The sequence below is a fragment of the Columba livia genome, chromosome 2 (assembly GCF_036013475.1).
Source record: "Columba livia isolate bColLiv1 breed racing homer chromosome 2, bColLiv1.pat.W.v2, whole genome shotgun sequence".
NCBI classification, from domain to species: domain Eukaryota; kingdom Metazoa; phylum Chordata; class Aves; order Columbiformes; family Columbidae; genus Columba; species Columba livia.
Window position 1 is genome coordinate 71,861,658 of NC_088603.1, and position 13,855 is coordinate 71,875,512.

Below are 13,855 nucleotides of genomic sequence, written 5' to 3' on the forward strand. Positions count from 1 at the left end.
TGTTCCAGTGCTCCACCACCCTCGGGGGGAAGAACCTTTTCCTCATGTCCAACCTAAACCTCCCCTGACACATCTTCCTGCCATTCCCTGGGGTTCTGTCACTGGTCACTAAAGAGAAGAGTTTGTCGCCTGCCCCTCCTCCTGCCTTGGGAGGAAGCTGTAGCCCCATGAGGTCTCCAGCAAATCTGCGGTTCTCAGTGGTCACCTGTTTCCAGACAGCAACAACAATACACTCTTGGACATCTGTTTCCCCTGTTCTCTGTGTGTGCACACGAGGACATGGAGCAACGAGAGCGACCCCAGTATGGGGCTGGAGGCCAAACCCAGGAACTCCAGAGCTCACCCCGGACCCAAAATGCAGGGGTGACCACAGTAACATGGTGCTTATTTAAACAGATTGGAGAACAAACCCCATCATCTTCCTCATTGCCATTTTGCTGTTGCTGCCAACCTCTCCCCTGCACAGGTGACCACAATTACTGCCAAGGGAAGGGCTAGAGAGGAAAAACACTTTACACAGCTCTGAGGCTGGAGGGCTCAACTGGCTCACATCACCAGAAGATACTGGGGCATGTATAGGTCTTACTGTCCTTCCTGAGGTTGGCTCTTGGGTGCCCAAGTTGTGGGAAATACCAGCATGGACCACTTTTCCACAGTCCAGCAGTTAGAGATACCCCAATTAAGCAATCCAATCAATGACACCAGATCCTAACCAGAGCATGTGTGCTGTGAGGAGTTTTAACCTGGGTCCCGAAGGCGTGGGAGGCTGGAGGGAGGAAAGCAGCAGCACTTTACCCCCGGGCTATGTCTCTCAGATTCTGAACCTGGTTCACTTCTCTGCCAGAAGGAACCATCCCACCAGGACGTAGGAAGATGAGGATGCTCAGCTTCGCTGCAGTTCCACGGCCTCCAGAACTGGATACGCACTCAGATGATCCTTTGGCTCAGCATCCCGTGAAACACATTTTATTTATAGGAAAGCATATAAAACGCAGCTAAGGTGGCTACAACAAGCTATAACAAAGGATTTCTGGCTTGTCTTTTTTCTTTGGACATATGCACGTGGCTTTCAAACACGTCTTGAAGCTTTCACAGCCACACACGTTTATGCAAGAAAACTATGGGGGCAGAAACCTACTTCATTTATACAGAAAATGACTGATATACTGTTAATGACCACGACGTGCCAGAAGGACGCTCACAGACGTGATCACGAGGCTACAGTTACTTAAAAAAAGGACAGAGAACCCTGACCCCAGCGCCTGTGCAGGAAAATCAGCACCAAAGGACCCTCCTGGTGCCTGTGGTCACTACCTTAAGGAACAGCACGGAGAGAAAAGCACCATTTCAAAAGGGCTTGACTACCAGAAAATGGCACTCACTGGTTTGACTGTGGTCACTGGTTTGACTACCATAAAACAGTGGTCAAAATGAACACAAATCTTCCAAGTGCTGCAATGACCTCCAGTTCAACCTCCATCCCTCTGAAGGAAGAGAAACAGCGATGCCAGTTACAGAGATAAGCTCTGGCTTCTACATCCTCCTCTGGCAGATGTGTCTGAAAACAAGTTACAACAAACCCACAAGAAGAGCCACGTCCATTGCGTAACCTATAATTTTTAAATATAACATTTTATTGCTTAGATGGTTTGATACAGAACAACTTTTACTTTTTATTTTGAATTTGGAAGTACTGTACAACTGAATAAAAAGAGGAATAAAAGTACCAAAACAAATGTGTGATTCTCTGTTCATGTGGCATAAACCAGTCTTGTACACAATTCGTAGCAGCAGTTTAAGTTCCCTTTAGAAAAATATGAATTCTACACATTTATTACTGTTTCCTGCATGGGATGAAATCACTAGGATTAAACTTCCTTCGTGGAGAGAGAGGAGAGGAAGGAGACACACAGAGAGGAGAGAGAAGATGACGAATCGTTCTGAAAATGGAATCAGACTGTCACATAGCGCCCAAGAGATATTTCACAACAGCCTCAAACAAGGTTCTCTCTTTCGTTTTCCTTTTTCCTTTATTTTGTTTCGCTTTCACAGTCAAGTGCTCAATGTAGTGATTGAATTATCTCAACGTTAAGTCCATTGCAACTCAGGCAAAAGAATTTCAGAAGATCCTTTTTTTTTTTTTTTTGCTTTTGTTTTGTGGTTTTTTGTTTCATTTTTTTTTTTTTTTTTTTTTTGTAAAAGCCCTGAGAGAGGAAAAAAAAAATAATAAAAAGATTCAAACAAAAATCGTATAGAGACAAATTAGCTGAACATGCAAACTAAAGCCTAAGATTCACTCATAGTTTAAACACATTATGAATTTCACAGTTTAATATTGGGGGAGGAGGGGAAACAAAAAAAAAACCCAACAACAGCAACGGTTCTCAGTCAAACTCAGCTAATAAAAATGTCAATAAAATGTGGCAAGATCTTATACTCTACTAGGATATAGATAAAGGCTAAATAAAGCTTTAAATCAATAGTGATTATTGCTAGCAGATGTCCCGGCAGGCTGCTGGGAATTAATTACTTGCTACATCGTTCTGCAGCATATAGTTTAGTACTGGCTTCTCCCCCACAGTATTGCGCGTTTTAGTGTGGAGAGTTGCAAAAAAAATAAACCCCAAATCAAAACAAAAGACAAAAACCAAAAAATACCCCAAATAATAATAATAATTATAATAATTATAATAATAATAGTAATAACAATTTAAGGGATGCGTGAACTGGTTTTAATTAAGTAGAATGCACCTGGGTAGAGTTTCAAATGAATCATTGGTTGTGATTATTTATCTACATCTGGCATTAGCTTCGTTTCTGAACTGGTTCAAACATCCCTATTTAAAACAAAAAAAAACCCAACAAACAAAACAACAGAAAACCACCAACAACAAAAAATAGAAATCACATATACCTCAACCATTTTTTCTTAGTCTATTCGCAAGAAATATTACTCGAGAACGTCTCTCTCTTCCTTTGAATTCCGGACAGTGAGATTTCAGTCTCCAGAAATTTTTGGAGAGTTTTGTTTGTTTTTTTTTTAATATAGATATAGACATATATAGATATATATATATTATATAATATAGGCTGGGTCCAAGGCCCACTTCCTCCATGTCTGGTGAGAGCAGGAAAAGCGATTTTGCGGAGAGGGGCGGGGAGGGGACGGGATGGGATGGGATGGGATGGGATGGGATGGGATGGGATGGGACGGGATGGGATGGGATGGGATGGGATGGGATGGGATGGGGGTCACAGTGCGGCTGGGCTGGGCCGGGGGCTGCAGTGGTGGAATTAGCACAGTGAGGCTCCGGCAATGCTCGTATGGCTCTGTCTGTCCCAGAGGTCATGACTGAAGGACAATTAAATCAATGACAACAACGACAAACAACAACGAGGACGAGGACAACAACAAAAACAACAAAAACAACCCGCTGGGCACTCCGAAAAATGCGCAGCTACAGTAGGATACATTTCGCTTAACCCCTTCAATACTGGTGGCCGGAGTGTCGCCTGTTGCCGGCAACAGGAGCCATAGGGAGAAATTCCAGCTGCCAGCATTAAAGGGGTTAAATTATTGATATGAAATTTAGACACACACCTCAAGTCTTCAAGCATCAACCCCAAAATCTCAGGAAGAATTTTTTTTTTTTTAAATTTATTTTATTTATTTTTAACATGTCTTATAGCTGTAGTTCTATTACCAGTAGTATTTTCTTGCTCTAGAACATGACAGTAGCAAGATGACGGTAAGGCTCGCATTTCTCTCCTGCTCGCTTTCGACTGGAAGACGGAAGGACTTTTGCTCTTTAAGTAACACAAACTGTCACCCACGTGACTGCAACAAGACTCATCTCGCACCCGCGGTGCCTTCCTGATGCACTTGGAGGGGCGCCACACGGCCCCCCCATTCTCACACGCTTCTTCCCCCCAAACACACACTGCGCCCCACCGCGAGTGAGATGATCCCCTGTAGGGGTGCGATGATGGTGATGGTGATGGTGATACCTCGCTGGCCTCCACTCGACTCTCGGGTCAGAGGAAGGGTTTCACTGAAAGTACAGTAGAAGAGCTGCAACATAAGAAGAGGAGCTGGTGAAAGCGTTAAGTCAAAAAAAAAACCCCTATTTCGAGAGGGGATCCAAGCGGCGTTATACATCTGCGTGGGCAAATATTGCCCATTGGTTTCTGCTGACGGCAGAGACAAGCGAACTGATGGATTTATAAAATAATAATAAAATAATAATAATAATATACTGAAGCAAATCAAACATATATAACAGCAGGTGCATTATTTCCATAGGTTACGTTGCTATGTAACTCTTCTCTGTAATACACGCTCAGTCCACGACGGCCAGAAAACCCCCTAGGATTCAGAAGACCATATCTAATGCTGAAAAGTGGAAACAAGCGTGAGGTTGAAATTTGTTGTGTTTCCTGCTTTTGGCTTGAACCACTTTGAACACCTTCAAACTGCCACGTTGTTCAGGCCTGGAACAGGCTTAATGCTCCACCATGTGGCAAATGCAAGAACATCTACTGAGAAAAAAAAAACCATAAATCAACATCTCATCTGCATTTCCTCTGACTATTTCATATGAAATTCACATAATTTTTCTTCCAGTTATTGGCTGTGGTATCCAAGGGCCTCCCACCCCACTGCCCCCATTTCCAGCTCAGAGAACAAACACAGCGACTATCACAGATATACAAGAACAAGCTCACGCACACCAATACAAAAGGTAACATTAATGCTTAAATGAAAAAGGTCCTCTCCAAATAATTCATTAAAATATTTAAAAAAAAATCATTTTTGAAAAAAAAAAATCTATGATACCAAAAGATCTAATAAAGTAGTAAGGCACTCAAATCAGTATATACTGTAGTCTCTTGCATTATTATACTGAAAGGCATATGGCACCGCGTCCAGTCTGCCATACTCTCCCCACAGCTGTAGGTTGCTCTTCCAAAAAAACAAAGACTCCAGAAACCTCGCTCTGCTGGCTTCAGTTTGCGTGCTGGGCCGGGTCCAACCTCCCTAGCAAAGTCATTCCACCCCCAAGAGCTGGGGCGCGCTGTCTGCAGAGGCAAGGATGTGATTCATGGGAGACGTTTTGTTGTGCATCTCCAGCAAGTCCTGAATGAAACCCGAGGGCCTCTCGTGCTCGGAGCTACCCCGAGGTTCCTGCTCTTTTGCTGTCTGTTTCTGTGCGCTCTTGGTGGGCTCCCCGAGGCAGGTGCCGGCTCCTTGCCCGCTCGGCCTCTCCTCTCTGCAAGGGGAGTCCTTGGCCGTGCCAGCCAGGGACTCTTTTCGGCTTCCCGTGAGCGATGCGTGGCTACCGACCCCCCCCGCGGAGTCGCACTCGTTTTCTGAGATGGGGTTGGTGCCGCTGTGGCTGGACTCGTTCTCGCTGTCTTCTCCACACCTCGACTGGGTCTCCTCCTTGTCGCTCTCTTTCCCGTGGTTTTGGGCATTTTTGACTTTCTGGTGTATGCGCTGGTGACGAACCAGGCTGTGTTTCAGAGTGAAGGTCCGCTCACAGGTTTGACACTTGTATGGTCTCTCACCTGGAAGAGAATTAAAACACAAAGTCAGCCGTAAGGTCACAAACACACCTCCCTCTTGTTTCAAGCAGCTTGGGGCACAAACGAAAAACCAAAACTAAGTGCCCTGACATTTCTACAAGCTTGGTGTGGCCCTGCGCTAAGGAGGGAGGAAGACAGTAAAGCCCCAAGTGCTCCTTAGCATCCTGTCTAATTTGGTCAACAGCTTTTCTGGAACGAGTTTTCAGTTGTCCTCTGAAGCTCAAAAAGCCTTTGTGAAATCACGCCCACCACTGGGGTCCCTCCTACAGGCTGGGCCTTGTGATAGAAGACTGAGGATACTGCCCAGGTACCTGTGGTCAACAGAGCTTAAAAACTGAACCCAACAGCACATGAGGAAACATCTCCCTTTCTCTTAGATGCTGACCAATGGTCAAGCATGGAATGCACAAGTTAGCCCCCAAAGTCGAAGAGAAGCTGTCAGGAACTGCCCTCGCTACAACAGCCCCGTGTCTTTCTGTGAAGCTGAAGACAGTATCACCATGTTTCAAACCAGACACAGAGCAGCTCAAGGACCAAGACCTGCCAAGCATTCATGGGACACGGGAAGTGTCTGTTAGAGGTGGTCAGTTCACTGACGGAGTAAAAAATGTCTGCCCGAGGATGTTACTTACAGAGCTGCTGGTGTTCCTCAGCCCACTGCTGCTTTAGCACAGGAGTGACATGTGAAAGCCCTGAAAAACCTCTTCTTACCCACTCTTGAAATGCTACCTGGAGTACAAAATTCTTCCTTTTACTTTGCAACCTTAAGCCACAGAGCAGCTGCGCGCACCCTCTGCTGTAATCAACAGCTAGTCTGCTCCAATCTCAGAGCTGCTATTTGCACCTGGAATTTGCTTGAATACTTTCCTAAGCATGAGCTCATCACAAAACAAGCAACTACAGCCCCACAGGTAAAATTCCCCTGAAGGCCCAACCAAGCACAGTGCCCCAAGGTGCTGTACGCCCTGAAGAACCAAAGGTCCCACCCTGACCACTTCAGTCTCTCTTTCCGATTAGATGTATTAAAGATTTTCAGTGCTGCAATTCCATCAAGGAGACCATCTTGTGCCAACGAGCACACAGAAGGAGACACTTGCAGCTCATTCACTTATAATAATGCTTGGGAACACTGAAAGAAAACCAGTTACAAACTCGAGGTCACTGGGTGAAATGTGCAAGTAGCTCCTGCTGTCCCTGGGAAGCCTGATGCTGCTTAGAAATGTTTCTCTCCAGTGCCCTCTTTGGGGACCTGCTCTCAAGGGAGGGCACTGCTACCTAGGAGCATTTTTTGGCTGACAGCCTTTGCCCATCGACCGCTTGGCTGTGGCCAATGCAGTGTCGTGGGGCACACCCCGGGCTCGGGCAGACGGCACCAGAGCACCCCACAACTGCTTGCTGGGAAGCAGCCTGCCCTGGGAAAACACAACATTTCCAGCCCGATTGCTGGTCAGTAGGCAGGCAGAGGTTTCTTGCACGCTTCAGTGTCTCCCAAACGTTCCTCTTCTGACTAAAGAAATTACAAAACCTTACAGCTATCTGTAAAATAAAAACCTATACATTAAAAATGAAGGAGAAGTAACGTTACAACCCGGCAGTATTTTGTCAATGTAGCTGAACAACTGTGAAGGGGAGGAAGAGGAAGAGGAGGAGAGTCAACCCAAAGCATTGAGTATCTTCAGTTGAAAATGCTCTGGTTAAACAGTAAGGATAGGAGGTGCTTACATTTATTAAATTTGAAAAAAGCACTGACTCAGGTTCCTACTCAACACCTACTCTCTATTAAAACATCCTCCAGTGTCAGAGAAACAAATGGGAAAACAAAAGTACTGACAAGGCCGGCATAACCCAGCATGCAATGAAAACAGCTAAAACAGACGGCATGGGAATCTCCAGGGCACACACAGCAGTGTATCATTTTGGGGTAAAGCTTAGTACTTTAGATATTAGCATCTTTCTAAAACATCCAAATTTAGTATGAAAATAGGCACAAGAATAGGATCCAACCCCTGTTTTACTTGTGACTCAATGCCAGAAGAAAAAGGGTCAGTTTTGTACTCAAAGGATCAATATTTATGATTCAACCTCAATTACAGCACAAATATGTGGTTAATCACAAAGATCTTGTCTTCAGCAGACAGCACCTTCAAAAGATACAAAATGTCAAACTGCATCAGTCTTCCCATGTCAGAGCAGCTCGCTGACAGGTAAAATGCATCATTAATAAGGATGAATGATTAATTCGTCTTTGAGCTGGCTCATGCCTTTTATCTCCTTTGCATGGTGCTGCTGCAAACTGTGTATCGCATAAAGCGATCCCACATATTTTAACTGCTGAGTCAAGTCATCAGACAAGCGTTATACCACCTGTGTTCCACCTTCCCTGCCCATCATGCACATCACCAGCACATTACCCATACCAGACTTAGATAATCGGACAAAACCAGACTCTCTCTCTCTAAACTTCCACCCAGAGATGAAGTCTTATCATACACCGCCAGATTTCTCCACCACTCATCAAAATACCAGGAAGAGGTAGAGCCACATGCATATGACAAGAAGGGAGTCAGGAGCTGGGCAGAACAACCGCCCAGAGATCCCCATGCTGCCCTCACCTCTAAACTCTGCAAACAAGCATGGGGAAAAACAGTTTGAGAACTGAAGATAAGGCAGTGCTGACAATTCCCGCTCCCTCGATAGGCTTTGTATGCAGCATGGGGACTGGGGCAAAGAACACACCTTGCAGAAACCTGTAGGACTAAAAGCAGTATCTCCAACCTCAAGTGCTACCAGCAATCGTGCACCTACAGAACAGATGCCTCAGTGTGGCGGCAGACCTGCTCGTCAACTGTTCTGCCCTCGAGTCTCCTCTTACCTGTATGAGACCGCATATGTCGCGTCAGATCCTGCAGAGACCAGAAACGCTTGTTGCACACAGCACAGACTTTCTTTCTTTTGTCTGCTTTTGCAGTACTCTTAGCCCCATCAGTCTTTGGTTTTTTGTCATCACTGCTCTTCTCAGTGGACTTTCTCTCTGTGCCTTCCCCCTCAGAGATGCTTTCGCTCTCTTCATTCTCCTTTCCTGTTGCCTCATAGTCCACAGGAGACTCCACTACCTTCAAGTCCATCGGAGACTCTTCCTGCTCAAGACCAGAGTCCTGCATCGAGGGAGCTCCTGCATCATCCTGAATGCTTTTGCTTTCATCCTCACTGCTCCTTTCATCCTTTCTGTCCTCACGAGTGTGGGCCTTTTTGTGACGGCTAAGAGTGCCAGCAAACTTGAAGGTTTTGCCACAAATGTCACAGGCATGTTTCCTTTCAGTCTGAGAACTGCTGCCTGCACTCTGGTCACTCTCTGCCAGCTTGAAGTCCATTAATTTGCTGGCAAAATTGAGGTCAAGACTTTTGTTACTTACAGAATCTTCCTCAGGGCCCTCTTCATATCCATCCGCTTTTTCTTCGCCGTCCTCTTCTGCCAGAGGGGAGTCAGCCTTCTGCTCCTCCTTGGGGCCACACTCACTCTCTGGTCGCTCTGTTTTTTCCTCTGGCTGTTCCTTCTCAGAGGAGGTCAGGTCCAAGACTTCGTTTCCTGCAGCTGGTGTCTCCGCATCAGACTGGCTGTCTGCAAGCAAAACAGAGAGAAACTTTCAGTGGGATGCTCTCTGCTAACTCACAACTGCCAGCGGTGAGGCCGCACACGCACCCATGAGCATCGCTTCTGATCAAGTGTCCCAACATCTGTTCCTCTTATCTGTGACCCATGCCAGTAACTTACAGCTGGAAAGAGATCAAAACACCTCAGAACCCTATCAAAAAGATTATCAAAAATCTGTAGCAAAATGCTTGCTTTTACAAAATACTTTCACTTTCTTGGCAGTTTCTTGAAGTCACTTTTAATATAATTACTTTTACCAAAGAATGTAAAACGCTGAGACATCAAAGAAGGGTTGAGATCACTACTGTTACAAATACACCATACCAGAGATAAACAGATGTTTTAGAATATTTCATGCATGAAATTCATATAAAGACAGAAATACTATACAACCACATATTAATCAAGCTAACTTACAAACTGTAAGTAGTGGGAAAGTAGTGGGCTTTCCAAAGGGAATGTAAAGGCTTTATGCAACCAACTGGTACAATTAAATGTTAAAGGTTAGCACAGACAACAACAAACAGATCAGTTTAAAAAGTTGGGTATACATCACATCAGCAAAAGACGCAAAAGTTTGTCCACATGTGGGTCTTTGACACACACTCTGTTAAATTGATACCACCTGGAACCAAAACATAAAAGCCAAGATGCAGCCACAGGCAGCAATCTTCATTGTTTCACAGTTTCCCCCAACAAGAAGGCAGAACCCATCTAAGACATCCACCTTAATGACCTCCTCTGCTTCCTTATCACTTTGTAGCATTAACATTGCTGAACAGAAATGTGTCAAAAAAATAAAACACATAGGGCTCTTAAGGAGAATAAAGGGCTGGAGTCGTACCCTTTCCAAGTTGTACGTATAAACAGGGAATAAGCTGGACTAGATCTGGAAGCCAAAGCTGAAGATGATGCACGGGTTGCAAGTGCAACCCCAGTGCCGCTTTCCAGCAACCATCCCAGGACACAAACTTAGCAAGTTGTGCTTTCTGAAAGTTGAAACTTTCCTTACTTTAAGTCCTCCCCCCCGCCCTTCTTGTTGACAGCACGCAGCCAAGGGAGTGCACAACCTAACAGGCATTTCACATTCATCTGCAAGCCTGATAGCTGCTGAGGAACTACAGGGATTTAGAAACTCTAGTAGGGTGGTTCAAGATCCCCATTTGACATAGTACAACATGTGCTTGTCTCCAAATTGCCTAGATTTCCTACTACAGGCTTTTTTCATAAGCAAGAAGTAACGACAGAAGATAAGACAGCTCTCAGGCACTCAAATGCAATATGAATTGCACTGACCACATCTCCTCGCACAAATGATAATAAATGGTCATTAAACAAACGTAAAAGCTGAGCAGCATTTCCAGTAATCGTGAACAATCACTTAAAAGAGCATAATCCTTGATATACCTTTTCGTGGGGGGCGGAAGGGGAAGAAGTGATCTGTCAAAAAGGATTAATGGCAACGAGTGTGACTCCCCACTGCTGCTGAAAGGGCCCTCGTCCTTCCCTGGCCACCCACTCCCACACCAGCCCTTGCACAGCCCCAACATTCACATGTCCACGCAGTGACCGTGGCCTTTGTCACCAGAGCAGGGATTTATGTTGGACTGAGGCGACCCGGTAACCACTGCTCCCTTCAGGCGAAGGGCAGGAGGGAAGAGGAATTTCCTCCCCACCAGCCTTTGGCTGCTGCCATCACAAAGACTATGTGTGGGTGATGGATGAAGAGACAAAACCGGAGTGGCAAGGTGGCTCTGAGGCACAAATACCATGAAGCAACACCACCAGAAAGCTCCCAAAGTGGCTGCTGTATCCATGTTGTTGGTGCTCAGGTGGGGGGACCTCCTGGTGGCGTGGGCCACCCATCAGGAAATGCTCCCCTGAGGGGACCAGACAGTTGAACCTTGTGATCCCTTCCAACCTGGTGTTGTATGATTCTATGACATGGGTTAGACAGGCCAAAGACAGACTGCAAGCACAGCACAGAGGGGGTTCATTAGGGAGCAGGGCAGGAAACCATGTGGGCTCTGCTAGGATGGAGAGAAGTGAAGAGCACAAGGAGACAGAGATGGAAGGAGCTCCTCTTTTATTGTACCAAGAGAAAGGTTTCATAATTTTTTGCAGACCAAACAGAAGACAGTGGACACAGAATAAGTTGTTCTTTCAACATGAAATATCAGGAGCAAAGTGAATGAGGGGAAATATACACCAGTAGCACTAAGTAAGAGAAGACCAAAACCAAAATACCTAAACCACAACATGTTGTATATCATGCATGATTTTGCACTCTTCCCCTATCTTTCCCTAATGTTTTCTTCTTCTGCTTTCAGTATTTCCAAAACTATATATGTTTTTTTCTTTCTTATAGTACACTCATCCTTTAATGAGCCATACCTGGCCTCCATCTCCTCTGTGCCCTGGGCCCCTTCCCAGCTGTTATGCTGTCCTTGCGTGACTGGCCTGTATATTACATTTTTCTGAGATACACTCCGAGGGATAGGTGGTCCACAGGTAAGTGACACTGCCTTACCAGCACAGGCAAACAGATGAGGTCAACATTAAGAAAAACAAATGCGAAGCTTAAGCAACACGCCTCCACTAAGGGCAGAGACCACTTTAGACCCTGATGGATGCACACAGATTTTCTCGCCCAAAGCTGGCCCACCACCCTTGAATGAACACATTCAGAACTCCGGCAGGGATGTAGCCAGGAACTTGCTGGCAGGTGCACATGCTGGGATGAGTTCCCTTCCTCACCTGCACAAACCTGACCTGCCCTCTACTTTGTTGAGAAGTTTCACAGGCCCCTTAGGAAACTAGTCAAGCTGCTCTGTGGTTACCCCCAACCTGTGGGGTTGGTTTCGCAACTGGTGAAGAAGCAAGCTGCTTTGCACAAACCCCGGCTGTTTGGGGATGGGTGAGAATCAGCCTGGCTCTGCTGCAGCCCAACTGGAAGAGCAGCAGGGGGGCTGTGAAGGTGTGTGGGAAACATAACCATCGTGACGACAGCCACATCAGCCCGGTGTGGGATTTATCCCGCTGTGCAAGGGACAGCTGAAAGGGTGATCTCGCACTGGCAGCCCCTCCATCCACTCCAGCGGAGGTTAGACTCGGCCTACACCACTGGCTTTTCCCTGCTTACATGCCAATCTGCAGCAACAGAAAACCTTGCCAGCCATACACCAGGCTTGTGTCTTACATAAGGAGGAGGATTTTGACCAAGCATTTAGATCTGGGCAAACATCCCTCCAATGAGGCTGAACTCCCCTCAGATGAGTAATTCCTGTTTCGAGAATTTTGCTGATGTACAGTGCAGAGCAGCCACTTGCATCCAGGCGGTGAGGAAGGCAAGATGCACAGGAAAGGCCTGCTGTTTCTTTCACCCCTTTCCCATCTTTCACTTAATCAAGGCTGTAAAATGCTTTCCGGTCCATTTGTTATCCCACGGATATTTACACTTGGTCAGTCAAGAGGACAAGAGCGCAGAGGTCTGCTTGCCAAGGCTCCTACCCATCGCCACTTCTTCAGCAACCGTGGGAGCAGAATATGTTACCTTGTCTGGACAAGAATTTGTGTCACTCCTCCATAGCAAAGAGAAGAAGGTGACACTATTTGATGATGTAATTTCTGACACTGAAGTCAAAGAACATGGGCAAGGTAAGGGAGAGAGAGGAGATGAAAAGGGAGGTAAGGATGGATGGAGGAAGGCAACATGAAGCAACCACTGGTAGATCAGCTGCTGTCTCATCAGCTCCTGGGAAAAAATGAACTTCTCAGGACACATATTCATAAGCAAAACCTCAAGGACTTCATCTGAGAATCCAAAAACTTTTCCGCTTTCTTGAAAGAAACCACTATATAGTTCTAGCCAAAATCATTCTTCCTTCGAACTATGGAAAGAAAGGACTGTTTTCCTGAAGTCTATTTACAATTCGTGTTTCAGTCAGCCCAGTCAGAAGAGTCCACTTAATCTTTTATATATGGCAAGAAAGGACGAAAAAGAGGAGTAAACTGCTTTTCTGCATACACAAACCAAATTATCACGAGACACCCCGAATGTGGAAAGTTTCACATAAAAGAGCAGATACGGATCAAGGTAGGGAAGTCACTGTCTTGATTCTGTTTTTTCATGGTTTTCTTTTTTTCTGGAATGAATGTGGAATAGAAAGTAGAGCCTGAGATACTAGGGAGTTATTACATAAAATTAGGGTGTTGTAAGGGAAAGGATTTTGTGACTTTAAAGCACGTGTTTATTGCCAAACACTTCTGACATCCCAAGAAGAGCATTAGAAAACCCATCACATAAATAATGTTCAAAACTGGAGCAGACAGAGCACTGGAAATGGACATTGTACAAGCAGTTGGCATTATCAGTCAGCTGAGACGAAAATTTACTATTTTCCCTACATTAACTGAAGTAACCCCAGCTAGTCTTATATTTTACTACAGATGCAGCCACCACTAGGTGGTAGCAGTCCAGTAAATTTGGGATTTTTTTGGACCCACTTGCACAATGCTGCTGCTACTTCCACCCACAAACTGCAGAACATCTTTCCAACCTGTGGAGTCAACTTGCAAAAATCTGGGGGTTATCTTTTCCATTTTTACTGTAAACAC

General features: G+C 45.5%; 1 protein-coding gene across 9 annotated transcripts in view; it reads right to left on the reverse strand.

The window, feature by feature from the left end:
• Positions 1 to 1,613: 1,613 nt before the first annotated feature.
• The window catches only part of RREB1 (ras responsive element binding protein 1), a 126,336-nt gene continuing 114,094 nt past the window's right edge, over positions 1,614 to 13,855 (reverse strand). For 8 of the 9 annotated variants that reach the window (XM_065052459.1, XM_065052463.1, XM_065052458.1 and 5 more), the window contains 2 exons: positions 8,459 to 9,205; positions 1,614 to 5,568 (listed from right to left, as the gene is read on the reverse strand). In XM_065052459.1, the coding sequence (XP_064908531.1) occupies positions 5,048 to 5,568; positions 8,459 to 9,205 (1,268 nt within the window). In that variant the 3' untranslated portion in view covers positions 1,614 to 5,047. The remainder of the gene's footprint in view (positions 5,569 to 8,458; positions 9,206 to 13,855) is intronic. The other variant, XM_065052467.1, reaches the window with a different exon arrangement.